The 17946-nt window shown below is 44.8% G+C and overlaps 2 protein-coding genes across 3 annotated transcripts; both read right to left on the reverse strand.

Moving 5' to 3' along the window:
- Window positions 1-1115: 1115 nt before the first annotated feature.
- LOC108932628 (zinc-binding protein A33-like) lies at window positions 1116-7441 on the reverse strand. 2 transcript variants are annotated; one of them, XM_029250226.1, is made up of 6 exons: window positions 7034-7441; window positions 4581-4676; window positions 3866-4096; window positions 3762-3784; window positions 3564-3682; window positions 1116-1768 (listed from the first exon to the last, which is right to left on the reverse strand). In XM_029250226.1, exons 1-6 carry the CDS (start codon window positions 7439-7441, stop codon window positions 1215-1217), a joined length of 1431 nt encoding a protein of 476 aa, XP_029106059.1. In that variant the 3' UTR covers window positions 1116-1214. The 2 variants fall into 2 exon arrangements, with proteins under 2 accessions (XP_029106059.1, XP_029106058.1); XM_029250225.1 differs by having other exon boundaries at window positions 3564-3668; window positions 3762-3807.
- Window positions 7442-14000: 6559 nt separating this feature from the next.
- LOC108932627 (nuclear factor 7, brain-like) lies at window positions 14001-17668 on the reverse strand. The gene is made up of 6 exons (XM_029250227.1): window positions 17243-17668; window positions 16916-17011; window positions 16191-16421; window positions 16087-16109; window positions 15889-16007; window positions 14001-14646 (listed from the first exon to the last, which is right to left on the reverse strand). Exons 1-6 carry the CDS (start codon window positions 17666-17668, stop codon window positions 14093-14095), a joined length of 1449 nt encoding a protein of 482 aa, XP_029106060.1. The 3' UTR covers window positions 14001-14092.
- Window positions 17669-17946: the final 278 nt, after the last annotated feature.

The raw sequence follows: 17946 nt of genomic DNA on the forward strand, positions 1-17946 counted from the left end.
CACAAGGTGTGTACAGTGTATGAAAACAAGTGAATGTTAAAGGGTGGAATGTTCAATAATTGTTACTCACACTATTGTGTCATGAGAATAAAATATTAATCACTAAATTGTGTGGGGGTTTTCTTGTTTGTTTGTTTTTTTTGGTTCCTCCCACCCTCCATGCTCTGGTGTACATTTTCAGTGGCCCAGTTCAGAGACTGGTCAAGACTGGGTTTGGGATAAGTTAGAGGTTTGTTGAGGGTGTTACCATGGCAGTGAGGTCTGTGTGTTGTCCCCAGACACTTGGATGATGGACTTTAAATTTCTTCTTTGTTTTATTCTGTCCCTAATTTTTCCCCCATGTGGCCCCTAAAAAGTAGTGAGCACTGTGTCCATTTTCATCTTCCATCACATATTTTTTGGTACGGTGTGTGTGTGTGTGTGTGTGTGTGTGTGTGTGTGTGTGTGTGTGTGTGTGTGTGTGTTGAAGAAATGGATTGCGCTGCAGGTGAAAGTAAGTTTTGCATAAAAAGATTAGGTGAGTAAACCTGCTGAAAATGATCTTGAGGTGTTTGATGTTGAGGGTGGGACTTTTGTTGGGCAGCATCTTATTGGTATGTTGACAGCCTTCTCCTGGATCATTGGTTGTGTGATTAAATCCCTTCTTGCATGAGTGATATGGGAACTGTTTCATATTCACATTGGACACCTTCAGAAGTCAGATGTGAAAATATTAATTGTAATATTAGACCAAGTACAAACACTGGGTGAAACTGCTTGTCCCAACCAAGGTCACAGCGCAACGGAACCTAACCTGGCAACACAGGAGGGGGAGGGGACATACCCAGGACAGGATGCCAGTCTGCCGCAAGGCACCCCAAGCAGGACTCCAGTCCCAGACCCTCCAGAAAGCAGGACCTGGCCAAGCCTGCTGTACCACCATGCACACACACTCCTCTCCCCGCTCCCCCATTTGGCTTCATACTGGATGAAATGGACTTTGTGGGTCTCTCCATGCAGGCACACCTGCACATCCTTGATGGAGAAAATAAGTAAAGACATATTCCAAACAGCTAATATTGACAGTTTTTATATAATGTTTCATCACTGTAATTCAGTTTATACAACATCTCCAGTTCATTTCTGTTCTGCACACATTTACATTTCTCACAAGTGACAGATATTGTGTGTAAAGTAAATGTCAGTTTAGTGTTTCACTTCAGAAACAACTTTCATTACAGTTTATACACAGACACCTTCACTGGACAGATCTTCAAAGCCTGAGCATTTCTGCCATCAATATTTATACAAGGAGAGAAAAATGGAAACAGTTTCTCAGTGAAAGTGTCTGTAGAAGTGTAGATGTGTGACATGTCAGTGGGGTTGAAGAAGGACACCTTCCCCTTGTCATAGTCCAGCTGAACTTGGATCCTCTGGGGTTTCTTCTCCAGCGTGAGGTGTGTTGATGGTGATGTGCATGCTTTATACTGATCTCCATTCCTCAGAGCAACGACCCAGAATCCATTATCTGGACTGCATGTAATCTTCCCCTTCCTGCTGATGGACTCTTTCATCACTCCTATAGTCCACTCAGGCTTGTTTCCCACCTCCACCTCCCAGCTGTGTTTTCCTGAAGTAAACCCCTCAGAGCCCAACACACACACACAGGGATAAAACCTCTCTGTGTTGTCAGGAAGCTGCTGTCTGACTCCAGTGTTTCTCACACAGGTCAGATCATCAGACACAGAGAGGTAGGGGTGAGCAGTGTTGGGGTCCAGAGTCACAGGAGCTGTTGGATCCAGAGAACATGTAAAACATGTTAGACACTTAAACATGTTGTTCCACCCTGCAAATTTGAAATATATTCTAAAGAAACCTGTACCTTAAAAAAACTACATTTTTTTATTTAGCTGATGTTTTTCTCAAAAGCAAGTTACAATTATTTACCTGCTTATATTAATAGGTAGTTTTGACTTGAACCTGCAACTTTTGGGTCTAAAGGCAATTCTAACCACTGTGGTACCAACTGCCCATAATATGAGTTATCTTAACCACAGCATTAAAACAAGTTAATTTCAATTTTGTTTCCAACTGAAAAATTATGAGATCTTCCTCATAATGCTTGAACAGCATTTGAACAGTTCCAGTTGAGGATCTTTTGTCTGACTATTTGCAACCTCCTTCACATGATTTTACAACTGCCCATAATACATGAGTTATCTTAACTACAGCATTAAAACAAGTTAATTTCAGTTTTGTTTCCAAAAGAAAAAATGAGTTTTTCCTCATAATGCTTGGAAGAGTTGTTATTTAAATTGAAGCTGCAGTAATAAATGAAATTCAAGACACGTTTCGTGGTGGAATCACATCTCATGAATTTTGTGGAATGAAAATTTGATTTTAAAGCTTTACAATGCCTATATGCTTTTGTATTAGAATGTTTAAAAATGTGGGGGTGTGGTGGCGCAGTGGCGCAGTGGGTTGAACCACAGTCCTGCTCTCCGGTGGGTCTGGGGTTCGAGTCCTGCTTGGGGTGCTTTGCGACGGACTGGCGTCCTGTCCTGGGTGTGTCCCCTCCCCCTCTGGCTTTATGCCCTGTGTTACTGGGTAGGCTCCAGTTCCCTGTGACCCTGTATGGGACAAGTGTGTGTGTGTGTGTGTGTTCAAAAATGCCTAACTGCTGAAATGGCCTATGCAAGAAAGCACCACATTCCAGGCAGCAGTTTGGTGCCAGTTCATCCCTTTCTGTGTCAGCTTGTTCCCATAAGATATTGGGGGAACACAGATTTACATAGCTCCTGTGGGACTGTGTGTAGTAAAAGAGATAACATTGGCAACAGTTGAGAGTGTTTTAAGAAACATGTATCTCACCCATGCTTGCGAAGAACCACCCTAGAATGCGTATAAATGTCTGCTTGCTTAGTTACCATGGTGTGACTCTCTCTAGGAGGCTCACCCATGTGCGCATGAATAAATGAACTTTTCTGCAATCTGAGTGTCTGATCGTGCTGCATATTTTTCTTCCTGCGACAGTTCGGTTACAATGAAAATCGTTTTAACATCTTGTCAATTTTTTGAAGTTTGTGTCTGATGGCACTTGTGTCCGATGGCTCCCTTCCAGTGCGAAACCATGACAATTACAGCATCATCTTCTTATGCAGTAAAATGTGTAATTTTGTCAATAGTCTAAATACACATACATACATACATACACACTTTCTGAACCGCTTGTCCCATACAGGGTCGCAGGAGCCTACTCGGCAACACAGGGCATAAGGACGGAGGGAGAGGGGACACACCCAGGACAGGACGCCAGTCTGTCGCAAGGCACCCCAAGCGGGACTCGAACCCCAGACCCCCTAGAAAACAGGACCCGGTCCAACCCACTGGGCCACCACACCTCCCTAGTCTAAATAATTTTGAAAAGTACTGCATACTAAACTTGACACCCAAACTTTTGAACGTCATCAGTGATATAAATTGCAGGACCCAAAAACTATCTATTCAATCAACACCTGAATGAACATTATAGTACATGACCGTTTTGTATATAAAAGGGCTTCTGCTGCATGCCCAGCACTCACTGTATGTGACAATGTGGAGCATCTTCTCCCAGACTCTGAAGCTCAGAGAACCCAGGTGTTTGGCCACATCTATCAGCACCCCTGAAAGCACCTCTGGATCCTGCACTTCACACTGGGCTCTACAAGGACAAGTAGGACTGAATGATGATGTGGGACTGGAAGGGAATTAACATTAAAAATGAAAATTTAAATAAATACCTTTGTTTTGTGCTCTTGCAGCCCTGGAAAACACAAATAAAAATAACTCACTGTGTTCACTCTGTCAGTGTCAAAGAAGAAACAGTTATAAACCATCATCCTACCATCAGGAATTTGGTGTCTTCATTGTTCAGATCTTCCTCAATCTTTCTGATTCTGTCTGACAGTATGGAGATGTGTTTGGATATGTTTTCTATCTTCTCCTTCATCCTCTGACTTTTCTGCTCCTCTTCCTCCCTCAGTGCAGCCAATCTGGCCTCCTCTTCATCTCGCAGGAACTGGTGGAGCTTCTCAAACTCCTCCTTTATCTGTTTCTCTGTGTGTTGAGCCTGATTCTGAAAGTTACAGTCACATTTAACACAAACTGTACCGTTCAGTATCACTCTTAACTCTTCAGTCCTCCTCATATGGACATTTAATAGTTGGTTCCAGTTCTGTGTGACATCCAATTATCACCAGTCTTCCCCATGTCTGTGTGGATCCATTCAAAAGAGAAGCTCCTCTGATACACTCCCTGCCAAACACACTGCTTTCTTTACACACCACACATGACACCGTGTCGGAGATCTCCTGCTGATCTGAGGATCTTCATCTCTTACTGGTGTCTCCCTAAAGTGCTTCATGGGTTTGTAGGAGAAGTCAATACAGCTGTCAGTTCAGGTAGATCATCATCATGACAATGATACCAGTTAGTGTCTCTCATAGAAACAACATAATCAACACAAAGTGTCCTTTCCAAGCTGTAGGATCAGTGTGCTAATGGGAAAGACCTCTTCACTCACTGATTCATATAAAGACTTTAATAAATCATCCATTTACCTTTATGTGTTTCACTGTTTTTTCACACTGTTTTTTAGTTTCATTGAACTTTTTCAGTTTTTCCTTTATTGCTTCCAGCGTAGTCTTGAGTTGTTCCTGGAAGTACATATCATGTTCATCATTGTTATACTATTATTATTGATTTTACAAAACCAATGAGTTGTCTTCACTAACACCGATAGTTCATAAGCGTCTGTACTGTAGAGTAATTTAAGTCTCATGAATATAGTTTTATCCAGATTGCTGATTGTTTCATCCATCCATCCATCCACGTTCCTCCGCTTATCTGGGACCGGGTCGCGGGAGCAGTAGTCCAAGCAGAGCCCCCCAGACTTCCCTCTCCCCACACACCTCCTCCAGTTCCTCTGGGGAAACCCCAAGGCGTTCCCAGGACAGCCGGGAGACATAGTCTCTCCAACGTGTCCTGGGTCTGCCCCGAGGCCTCCTCCCAGTGAACATGCCTGGAACACCTCCCCAGGGAGGCGTCCAGGAGGCATCCGGAACAGATGCCAGAGCCACCTCAACTGGTTCCTCTCGATGCGGAGGAGCAGCGGCTCTACTCTGAGCTCCTCCCGGGTGACTGAGCTCCTCACCCTATCCCTAAGGGTGCGCCCAGCCGCTCTGCGGAGGAAACTCATTTCTGCTGCTTGTATCCACGATCTCATTCTTTCGGTCATGATCCAAGTTCAAGACCATAGGTGAGGGTAGGAACGTAGATCAACCGGTAAACTGAGAGCTTCGCCTTACGACTCAGCTCCTTCTTCACCACAACAGACCGGTACAATGATCGCATTACTGCGGACGCTGCACCGATCCGTCTGTCAACCTGCCGCTCCATTTTTCCCTCACTTGTGAACAAGACCCCGAGATACTTAAACTCCTCCACTTGAGGGAGCAACTCCCCCCTAACCTGGAGGGGGCAATCCACCTTTTTCCGACTGAGAGCCATGGCCTCTGATTTGGAGGTGCTGATTCTCATCCCCGCCGCTTCGCACTCGGCTGCAAACCTCTCCAGTGCACGCTGTAAGTCTTGATTCGGTGAAGCCAACAGGACCACATCGTCCTCAAAAAGCAGAGACGAGATCTTGCGGCCACCAAAACAGACACCCTCCGTTCCCTGGCTGCGCCTAGAAATTCTGTCCATGAAGATAATGAACAGAATCGGTGACAAAGGGCAGCCCTGGCAGAGTCCAACATGCACCGGGAACAGGTCTGACTTACTGTTGGCGATGCGAACCAAGCTCCTGCTCTGATCATACAGGGAGTGAACAGCCCGTAGCAGCGAGCCCTGAACCCCATAATACCGAAGTACCCCCCACAGGATGCCACGAGGGACACGGTCGAATGCCTTCTCCAGGTCCACAAAACACATATGGTCTGGTTGGGCAAACTCCCATGAACCCTCCAACACCCTAGTGAGAGTATAGAGCTGGTCCAGTGTTCCACGGCCAGGGCGAAAACTGCATTGCTCCTCCTGAATCCGAGGTTCGCCCCACAACATCCAGAGACTTGAGAAACTCGGGGCGGATCCTATCCACCCCCGGAGCCTTGCCACCGAGGAGTTTTTTGACTACCTCAGCAACTTCAGCCAGGGTAATGGACGAGTCCCACTCCAAGTCCCCAGCCTCAGCTTCCTCTACGGAAGGCGTGTCAGAGGGATTGAGGAGATCCTCAAAGTACTACTTCCACCGCCCGAGGACATCCTCAGTTGAGGTCAGCAGGGCACCACTTCCACTGTAAACATTGTTGGCGGAACACTGCTTCCCCCTTCTGAGTCGCCGAACGGTTTGCCAGAATCTCTTTGAGGCCGACCGAAAGTCTTCCTCCATGGCCTCAGCGAACTCCTCCCAGGCCCGAGTTTCTGCCGCGGCGACTGCCAGAGCCGCATTCCGTCTGGCCCGCCGGTACCCGTCAGCTGCTTTAGGAGTCCCATGAGCCAGCCAGGCCCAATAAAACTCCTTTTTCAGATTGACGGCATCCCTTACCTCCGGTGTACACCACCGTGTTCGGGGATTGCCGCTGCGACAGGCGCCAGAGACTTTATGGCCACAGCTCCAAACTGCCGCCCCAACAATGGAGGTGTGGAACATACTCCATTCAGACTCAATGTCCCCAGTCTCCCTCGGGACCTGGTTGAACCTCTGCTGATTGTTTCAAGTTCAGGTATTTTCAGTTCTCATAACATCAATACACACACACACACACACACACACACACACACACTTTCTGAACCGCCCGTCCCATATGGGGTCGCGGGAACCGAAGCCTACCCGGCAACACAGGACGTAAGGCCAGAGGGGGAGGGGACACACCCAGGACGGGACGCCAGTCCGTCGCAAGGCACCACAAGCGGGACTCGAACCCCAGACCCACCAGAGAGCAGGACCTGGTCCAACCCACCGCACCCCCCACATAACATAAATATTTTTAATATTAAATGTGAAATAAACTACCTTTATATCCAGTGCAGCCTCTTCCATTGGACAGAGCTGGTGGTTTCTGTGCTTTTTTGAAGTCTGACACACGACACAGAGAACTTCTTGGTCGTCCTCACAGAAGAACAAGAGCTTCTCTCCATGGACACTGCAGCGAAGTTCAGTTTTCTCCACAGCCTCTGACTGACATTTCTGCTTGAAGTAGGACTCTATAATGTTCTGTAAAACCAGGTTGACAGGAGGCCTTTCCATAGAGGACCTCCTTCTACACACAGGACACTCTCTAGAGCTCTTCTGTTCCCAGTATTGCTGCACACAGGATCTACAGAAACTGTGACTACATAGTAGAATAACAGGATCCTTGAAGATCTCACAGCACACAGAACAAACGAGCTCCTCATCCAGAAAAGAAACTTCAGCTGTCATTTTACGGGTTCTTTGACGTCCTGTATGTCTGGTTGTATAATCCTTCTGTTAAAGTTTCACTTTCACTTTGCACTCAGACCAGACATACCCTTTGCAGGGAAACCAGAACTAACCTCTTCACGACAGTGTAACCACTGAAGTTCAGGTCTGCAGTCACAGTCCTACACCTTACCTTTAAAACCACTAATAGACTCAGTACATAGAGATACAACTAAATAACTTCTATTCTGGATATAACTTGAGGTGGTCAGTTGTGTACAGAAAAGTTTATTTCAACTTTAATGTCAGCAGCAGGATTGCGGGCTTCTGAGCAGGTCATGAAATCCAATGAAGAAGACAGATGACAAGGAGGTTTCGCTACTGCTTCACAGTAAAAGTTGGCTTTAGGGAATGAATTGAATGCAAAAATTTCCAAAGTAACAAGAAGATGGTGATGGAAATGTAGCACAGCACAATTTTTCTGTTCACAGAACTTGTTCTTTATGGCTTTATGATCATAGACAACAGAGCACCGCTGCAGATACCCCTCTGTGCTTCTCTGCTGGAGTCAGTAGATAGTTGGACAGGAATATCAGCATCATTTTCCTGTCATGTATTTGACAAGATGTTAAATTCTGCTGTTCAGTAAAGTGTTTTTGTGCTGTCAGTAGATGGCAAAGAAACACACTGCATTCTCTACAACTGCCTGTCTCACTCGGGGTCGCAGCGAGCCTACCGGGCAGGACAGGGTGCAGGGCTGGGGTGGAAGGTGGAGGAGAGGACAAACACTCCGGATTGGATGCCAGTCCACTGTAAGGCACCCCAAGTAGGGCTCAAACTCCAGACCCACCACACAGCAAGCAAAGAGCAAACCTTCCATGCCACCACATCCCCCATAGTGAACACACACACACACACACACACACACACACACACACACACACACACACACACTTTCAGAACCACTTGTCCCATACGGGGTCACGGGAACCGGAGCCTAACCCGGCAACACAGGGCGTAAGGCCAGAGGGGGAGGGGACACACCCAGGACGGGATGCCAGTCCGCTGCAAGGCACCCCAAGTGGGACTCGAACCCCAGACCCACTAGAGAGCAGGACCACGGTCCAACCCACTGCGCCACCACACCCCCTCCCCATAGTGAATATTCTACTGGTAATTATTTACTCTTATTAATATTAATAATATTAATGTTTGTCATGTAAATGATATTCTAACATTCAGAATATCTTGTTGATATTCTAAATGCTGTGATGGAATGACCTTCCAGTCCCAAGTGTACCCTAATTAGCCCGGTGTCCTGTGCCTCAGGACAGGCTTTGGTCCACCGTGACTCTAATCCATGAATAATGAGAGTAAATATTCTAAATAGACCTACACCATGAACACTCTGAAAATACAAACACATAGTTTCAAGTTTCAAGTTTATTGTCATAGGTACAAGTAGCATGTACAAGTATCATGAATTTCTTTTGTTGAATGCTTCTCCGCAGACTATGGACAAAGACAAAGACAATAGAAAAACTGCACAAAACAAACAGTGACAATGACAGTGAGTAATGCAATAGCAATAACAAGAAATATCAGTAACAGTAATAACCATAACACCAGTAGACAGCCAGAGAACTCAGAACATGAGAATGCTTAAAGTGACTATGTGATTTACCAATGTGCTTGGGTGGAGCAGTCCAACTCTAGTTACTAAAGGTGGCACATTGGTTAGTGTTGTATACTCTTACAGCAGTGGGGTAAAAGCTGTTCCTGTACCTAGCAGTGCTGGTTCGAATAGATCTGAGCTGCTTTGCAGATGGCAGAAAAGAGAAAAGTGCCTGTGTGGGGTGACTGTGATCTTTCATGATGTGCATTGTCTTTCTGAGGCAGCGTGTGGTGTAGGTGTCCTCTACTGCTGGTAGCTGTGTGCCGATGATTTCCTGAGCTGTTTTGACCAACCTCGGTAGGGCTTTCTTGTCCTGTATGGAGCAGCTGCCCCACCAGGATGTAATATACCCTGTGAGGACAGACTCCACAGCACACCTGTAGAAACTAGTGAGGACTGTAGTGGACATCCTGGCTTTCTTCAGACGCCCGAGGAAGTGGAGGCGTTGATGGGCCTTTTTGACGGTCGATGCTGTGTGCTCAGTCCACGTGAGTTTGGCAGTGAGGGTGACCCCTAGGAATCTGAAGCTGTTGACCCGCTCTACCATGTCCCCTCCTACGTAGATGGGTACATGAACCGTATCCTGTTTCCTGAAGTCAATCACCAGCTCCTTAGTTTTACTGACATTGAGAGACAGGTTGTTATCCTGGCACCACTCTGCCAGGAGCCTCACCTCCTCTCTGTAGGCCATCTCATCGTTGTTGGCGATCAGACCCACAACGGTGGTATCGTCAACAAACTTTATGATGGTGTTAGAGCTGTGACTGGCCACAGAGTCATGTGTGAACAAGAAGTACAGCACTGGGCTCAGGACGCTTCACTGTGGAGTGCCAGTGTTGAGGATCAGTGAGGAGGAAGTGTTTCTGCCAATCCACATACGCTGGGGTCTGCTGGTGAGGAAATCCAGGATCCAGTTGCACAATGTGGCACTCAGTCCTACACCTAGTAGTTTGTGGATCAGCTTGGTTGGGATGACAGTCTTAAATGCTGAGCTATAGTCTACAACCAATAGACTTGCATAGCAGTTTTTATTGTCTAGGTGAGCCAGAGTGGCATGAAGGGTGTGTGATATCGCGTCTTCAGTGGATCTGCTGTGGCGGTAGGCAAACTGCAGCAGGTCCAAAGTATCTGGGATGGTGTCCTTAATGTGTCCCAGCACCAGCCTCTCAAAGCATTTCATTGCAATGGAGGTCAGTGCCACTGGGCAATAGTCATTAAGGCTGCTCTCTTTGTATATACATGTTTCATCAGTAAAAACTTTTCATGGAGTTTAAGAAATTGTTTGCTAAATAGAAAAAATGTTAATATTGGAACAGTTCCTTTGCCAATTTATTGCAATTTGAGTCATTTCCATCAGAGAAAGTCAAGAGTCAAAAGAGTCTTATTGTCATTTCAACCATATACAGCCGGTGAAACAAAACAACATTCCTCCAGGACCATGGTGCCACATAAAATAACAAAGAGTTAGTGATGCAGTCTGCATAAAGTGCACATGTGCAATACTTGTGCAAACAGTGCTAGACATTACAACAACTACTAAAACAGTGCTGGACAGCAAGTAGTAGCTGTTGTGATGGCATCCTCTGTGGAGCGATTTGTCCAGTAGGCAAACTGGTGCTTATCCAGATCAGGTGGGTTTATGGTTCTGATGTGCGAAAGGACAAGTTTCTCAAAGCACTTCATCACTATGGGTGTCAGAGCCACTGGGCAATAGTCATTCAGACACTTCACAGATGATTTCTTGGGCATTGGAATGATGTTGGAGGATTTAAGACATGTTGGAACAGCAGCTTGTTGTTATGAGAGGTTGAATATTTCAGTAAACATCTCTGTAAATTTGTCGGCACATGCTTTCAGTACCCGGCCGGGCACTCCATCTGGGTCTGCCACCTTGCCTGCGTTAACTTTCTTCAGGGTGGTCCTCACCTGGTGGTGCTGAAGAACCAGTGTCGACTCACCGGCAGGTGGGTTGATGAGTGGAACAGTCCCTCTACCCTGAGTGTCGAAGCGGGCAAAGAACTGGTTCAGAACATCACGCAGTTTGGCATCATCACTGGGCAGCAGATGGATGGTCTTGTAGTCAGTCAGTGCCTTGATGCCGTTCCACATCCTGCGGTGGTTGTTGTTTTCGAATTGATCCTCAGTGCGCTGTTTGTACTTGCGCTTTGCATCCTCGATGCCTCTCTTGAGTTGAGTCGTCACCTGACCTGAAAGCTGCGTCCTGCTCCCTGAGTAATGTCCTCACGTTGTTTATCCACGCCTTTTGGTTAGTAAACTTCTTCATTGTCTTTTGTGTTAACACATTTTCTCTGCAAAAGTTTATATATCCTAGGACTGATCTAGCATATTCCTCAAGGTCTGTTCCCTTTGCAAACAAATCCCAGTCTGTGTTATCAAAGCAGTCTTGCAGCATTGAGGTAGCTTCCTCAGACCGCAATTGTACTGTCCTGATAGCTGGTTTTATTCTGCAGATCCATGGTCTGTAAGCTGGAACACAACATTTAATGACGCTTTTCTCCAAAGCAACTTGCAAAATTAATAACAAGTACTTACACATTCATGAAGCTGGGTAAATTCTTACTGGAGCAATTTTTAGGGCAAGTACCTTGCGATTTATAACACTTGTTACATAACTGATGAGGAACAGACTCACAGTCCTTTTGAGTGATTTTTTTTTTACTATAATGAAGACACAAATTCAAAAACAAGTGAAATTTGCATCAATGAAAAGCACATGCTTTGATAAGCTTAATTTATCTCTAAACACAGCAACTGATTGAAAGTAGACCGCATTTCACATATTTTTATGAACAGAACAAGCAAAAGTGCAATATTTTGAACGGTTAAAATGCAAACAAAAAAAAGTCCCTTGTTTTTCCTTCTTCTTAGATCCTCCTTATTTTTTCCATGAGTACATCTTCTCACTTCTCGCAGCAGCAAGAATTTCTTTGTCCTGAAGTACAGTTTTGTAAAATTCCCTACATGGTTTATTAAAGTTCATGGTGACAAGCAGCTCAATTTTCATGAGTTCAACAGAGCATCTGTTCCTAGAGTCACTCCACTTGATCTTCATTATGGAGAATATCCTCTCCGCTTAGCCTCTCTTATAAAATTTACAGTTTGCCATAAACTCATCCTCCCTGACTTTGCTAAGCCATCAGTTCTCTGTCTCCCATTCTTTTTACACTTCTGTGATGGACTATTAGCAGCCATGATGACATCTAGTCATCTAGTTAGTAGCTACCTCCCTTGACCCTCTTGTGGGGGGTATACCCCTTGACCCTCCCCCCCACAGTCAAATGTAGCATCCAGGTAACGCAGCAATTCCCAGTGACAGTCAGATTTACACAACACAGCGCTGTTTCACATCCACATGCTGTCTAAAGCCGCTTGTCCCAAGGGGGGATCGCAGTGAACCGGAGCCTGACTTGGCAAGACAGGGCGCAAGGCTGGAGAGGGAGAGGACACACCCAGGACAGGACACCACTTCGTTGCAAGGAACCCGAAGCAGGACTTGAACCCCAGACCTACCAGAGAGTAGGCACAGACCAATCCCACCACGCCCCTGCGTCCCCATGCCCCCCTGTTTTACATGCGTTCTCGCGATTTGTTTTCCTAGTCTTTTAACACTTTTGAGATGTGACCTGCGAAATTTATGTATGCAATAAATAATATATTTAGTAAATACTTTTAAATGTATGACATATATCACACACACACAGACCATCTGAGCTGCTTGTGCCATACGGGGTTGCGGGGTGCCAGAGCCTAGCCCGGCAACGCAGGGTGTAGGGCTGGAGAGGGAGGGGACACACCCAGGATGGGACACCAGTCCGTCGCAAGGCACCCCAAGCAGGACTTGAACCCCAGACCCACTGGAGAGCAGGACCTGGTCCAACCCACTGCTCCACCGCACCCCCCCCACGATGCTACATAAGACAACACAAAACTACTGATACAGAACTGCATAAAGTCCACATGTGCAAGATGTGTGGCAAACAGAACAAGTCAGTACTGTAATTACTAAACAAAAAACAATAACCATTGTAAAAATTGGAAGGTATTACTGTCACGCGGAACACAGGGAGCCAGGACGGCTGAACCCAAGTGCAGCATTGTTTGTCAGAAGTTGAGGGAAGAGGCAAGTTCTCAAAACCAGGGACAGACGAAGGGTCGACCGATCGGCGAACAGGACAGGAACGAGGATCCACGGACGTGGTTGGAGAACGAAGCAAGGAGTCAAAAGACCGGAGATCGTGAACAGAGCAAGAGTGTGTGTAGTAACACTAGGAAGGGTGGTTGTCCCAAACGAGATTCTGCAACGGTACGGGAGCTGAAGAGGGTCTTTACAGGGTGAACGATTACTCATGAGTTAGTGTGGAGTCAGGTGTTGTCGCTTGTGTTGTGGGCATGGATGTGACAATTATAATATAATAATAAATACTGTAGATACAGACATACAAAATGGCAGAAAAGAAATTGGTTAGTACAGTAGATGAACAGTGCAAAACATCGCAAAGGGGTTGGAATGGTGAGTGGTCTCTGTGTGAATGTGTGGGCTGGTGTCAGTCCAGTCCCTGGGTATTGAGGAGTCTGATGACTTGGGGGAAAATACTGTTACACAGTCTGGCTGTGATGGTCCTGCTTGTGGTGCCTTGTGATGGACTGGCATCCTGTCCTGGGTGTGCCCTATGCTGCTGGACTAGGCTTCGGCTTGCCACAACCCCACTCGGGACAAGCAGCTTCAGACTGTGTGTGTGTGTGTGTGTGGGTCTCTCCATGTAGACAGACATACCTGCAGACCCCTGATGGATAAAACAGGTAAAGAAATTCAAACATCTAATATTGACAGTTTTTATTATATTGCATTGCATCACTATAATTCAGTTAATTTCTGTTCTGTGCACATTTACATTTCTCACAAGTGCAAATTATTGTGTAGAAACAAAATGAAACTTTACAGTGACATTTCAGCTCAGAAGTTTGAACAACATTCGTTACATTTTATTCACTGTTACAGACACCTTCACTGGACAGATCTTCAGAGCTTCAGAATTTCTGCCATCATAATTTCCACAAGGAGAGAAATATGGCAACAGTTTTTCAGTGAAAGTGTCTGTAAAAGTGTAGATGTGTGACATGTCAGTGAGGTTGAAGAAGGACACCTCCCCACTGTCATAGTCCATCTGAACCCGGATCCTCTGGGGTTTCTTCTTCAGTGTGAGATTAGTAACTCCAGATGCTATATACTCATCTCCATTCCTCAGAGCTAGAACCCAGAATCCATACTCCGGACTGACTGCAATCATCTCCTTCCTGTTGATGGACTCTTTCGCCACTCCTACAATCCACTTCGGTTTGTTTCCCACCTCCACCTCCCAGCTGTGTTGTCCCGAAGTAAACCCCTCAGAGCCGAAAACTGCTAAACACTGAGTAAACCTCTCTGTGTTGTCAGGAAGCTGCTGTTTGACTCCACTGTATCTCACACAGGTCAGATCATCAGACACAGAGAGTTCAGGGGATGCAGTGTTGGGGTCCAGAGTCACAGGAGCTGTGGGATAAACAGAGAATATAAAACATGACAACATGACACTGACACACTTAGTTTTGCACCAAAAATTTGAAATGTGTTCTGAAGAAACCTGTAATTTAAACAAACAAAAAACTCCATAAAATCCATATCTTTTTTTTTAATTTTGTGATGCAAAACTCATGTTCATTTTCATTTAAGTTAATTTTGAATATTTTTAGCTTGAATTAAAATATCACATGGAACAAGATATTGCAGCATCATTTTGTTATACAGTAAAACATGTTTTTGTCAAGGATCGCAATACTTTTTCAAGGTTCTGCTTATTAAACTTGATGCCAAAACTTCTGAGAGCTTTTGTCAGGGTATAAATGACAGGACACCAAAACGACCCCAATAATAAACCTCGTAGTATCGACAAAGTGGTGATATCCCACTTGGACACTGCAGCTCTATCCTGTCTGGCCATCCAGCAACTGCCATCAAACCTCTACAGCTGATACAGAACGCTGCTGGATGAGGTGTGTTTGACCTGTCAAAGCGTTCCCATGTATCTCCTCTACTCGTCTCTCTGCACTGACTTCCTGTAACTGCCCAGATCAAATTCAAGACTCTGATTATGACCTACAAATGTATCAATGGAACTGCTCCCCAATATCTACAAGAGCTGATCATCCGCTACACCGAAACCAGACTGCTACACTTCTCCACCTCTGTCTGCTTGGTGGTTCCACACACAAATAAAAGCACAAAAGTTTTTGGTTCTGGCTCCGATGTGGTGCAACAACCTCCCCCTCGCTCTCAGAACTGCTGAATCTCTGTCTACATTTTGAAGGGTCTAAAAACTCAAGTCTTGCAGGTTCATTTCTCCCATGATCTCTACAGTGCATGATAAATGTGTAAATGTTTCCATTCAATAATTTTGTAATTAGAACTGTTGAATAAGAGACAAACCTTTATGCAGCTACTCGTGTGATGTACATTGGTTCATATGATGGAAAGTAACAAATTAACTGTGCTTTAGAATCACATGTCTGCATGTAAATCCTTCTGTTGATGTTAATGCACACATTGTACTTTCTATGAGATATATGTCACTTTGGAGATAAGCAACTACTAAATGTGTAAATGTAAATGTAAAACAAGTAAAAAACAGTAAAAAAAGAGTGACAGATGTTGAGTAAGGACCCCAACACTGGTGCTGCTTTTCAAACACGGCCGTTTAGTATATAAAACAGCTTCTAGCGGGAGCCCAGTACTCACTGTATGAAACAATGTGCAGCATCTTCTCCCAGACTCTGAAGTTCAGAGAACCCAGGTGTTTGGCCACATCTATCAGTGCCCCTGAAAGCACCTCTGGATCCTGCACTTCACACTGGGCTCTACAAGGACAAGTAGGACTGAATGATGATGTGGGACTGGAAGGGAATTAACATTAAAAATGAAAATTTAAATAAATACCTTTGTTTTGTGCTCTTGCAGCCCTGGAAAACACAAATAAAAATAACTCAGTGTGTTCACTCTGTCAGTGTCAAAGAAGAAATAGTTATAAACCATCATCCTACCATCAGGAATTTGGTGTCTTCATTGTTCAGATCTTCCTCAATGTCTCGGATTCTATCTGACAGGATGGAGATGTGTTTGGAGATGTTTTCTATCTTCTCCTTCATCCTCTGACTCTTCTGTTCCTCTTCCTCCCTCAGTGCAGCCAATCTGGCCTCTTCTTCATCTCGCAGGAACTGGTGGAGCTTCTCAAACTCCTCCTTTATCACTTTCTCTGTGTGTTGAGCCTGATTCTGAAAATTACAGTCACATTTAACACAAACTGTACCGTTCAGCATCACTCTTAACTTTTCAGTCCTTCTCATATGGACATTTAACAGTTGATTCCAGTTTTGTGTGACATCTAATCATCACCAGTCCTCTCCATGTCCCTGTGGATCCATTAAAAAGAGAAGCTCCTCTGATACACTCCCTGCCAAACACACTGCTTTCTTTACACACCACACATGACACAGTGTAGGAGATCTCCTGCTGATCTGAGGATCTTCATCTCTTACTGGTGTCTCCTGGTGACCTAAAGTGCTTCGTGAGTTTGTAGGAGAAGTCAATACAGCTGTCAGTTCAGGTAGATCATCATCATGACAATGATACCAGTTAGTGTCTCTCATAGAAAGAACAAGATAAATAACACAACGTGTCGTTTCCAAGTTGTAAGATCAGTGTGCTGATGGGAAAGACCTCTTCACTCACTGATTCATATAAAGAGTATAATAAATAACTCATTTACCTTTATGTGTTTCACTGTTTCCTCACACTGTTTTTTAGCATCATTGAACTTCTCCAGTTTTTCCTTTATTACTTCAAATGCAGTATTGAGTTGTTCCTGGAATTATATGTTATATAATATGCAACAATGTTCATCATTTTTTTACTATTACTGATGATTTGACAAGTCGGTCATCTGTACTAACACAAATAGTTCACCAGCATCTGTAGTGCAGAGTACTTTAACTGTCATAAATGTAGTTTTATACAGATTGCTGATTGTTTTAGTTCAGGTATTTACAACTAACATAACTTCAATATTTTTAATATTAAATGTGAAATAAACTACTTTTATATCCAGTGCAGCCTCTTCCACTGGACAGAGCTGGTGGTTTCTGTGCCTTTTTGAAGTCTGACACACGACACAGAGAACTTCTTGGTCGTCCTCACAGAAGAACAAAAGCTTCTCTCCATGGACACTGCAGCGAGATTCACTCTTCTCTGGAGACTCAGTTTTCTCCACAGCCTCTGACTGACTTTTCTGCTTGAAGTAGGACTCTATAATATTCTTTAAAACCAGGTTCGGTGGAGGGTGTTCAATAGAGGACCTCCTTCTACACACAGAACACTCTCTAGAGCTCTTCTGTTCCCAGTACTGCTGCACACAGGATCTACAGAAGCTGTGACTACATGGTAGTAGAACAGGATCCTTGAAAATCTCACAGCAAACAGAACAAACGAGCTCCTCATCCAGAAAAGAAACTTCAGCTGCCATTTTACGGGTTCTTTGACGTCATATATCTCTGGTTGTGTAATCCTTCTGCTAAAGTTCACCTTCTCTTTGCAGTCAGACCAGACACACCCTTTGCAGGGAAACCAGAATTAACCTCTTCACGACAGTGTAACCACTGAAGTTCAGGTCTGCAGTCACAGTCCTACACCTTACCTTTAAAACTTAGTACATAGAGATACAACTAAATAACTTCTATTCAGGAAATAACTTGAGGTACACGCCCACCCACAGACACTGAAGCCATTTATCCCGAGTGGGGT

The sequence above is a fragment of the Scleropages formosus genome, chromosome 3, assembly GCF_900964775.1.
Source record: "Scleropages formosus chromosome 3, fSclFor1.1, whole genome shotgun sequence".
In the NCBI taxonomy this organism is placed as follows: domain Eukaryota; kingdom Metazoa; phylum Chordata; class Actinopteri; order Osteoglossiformes; family Osteoglossidae; genus Scleropages; species Scleropages formosus.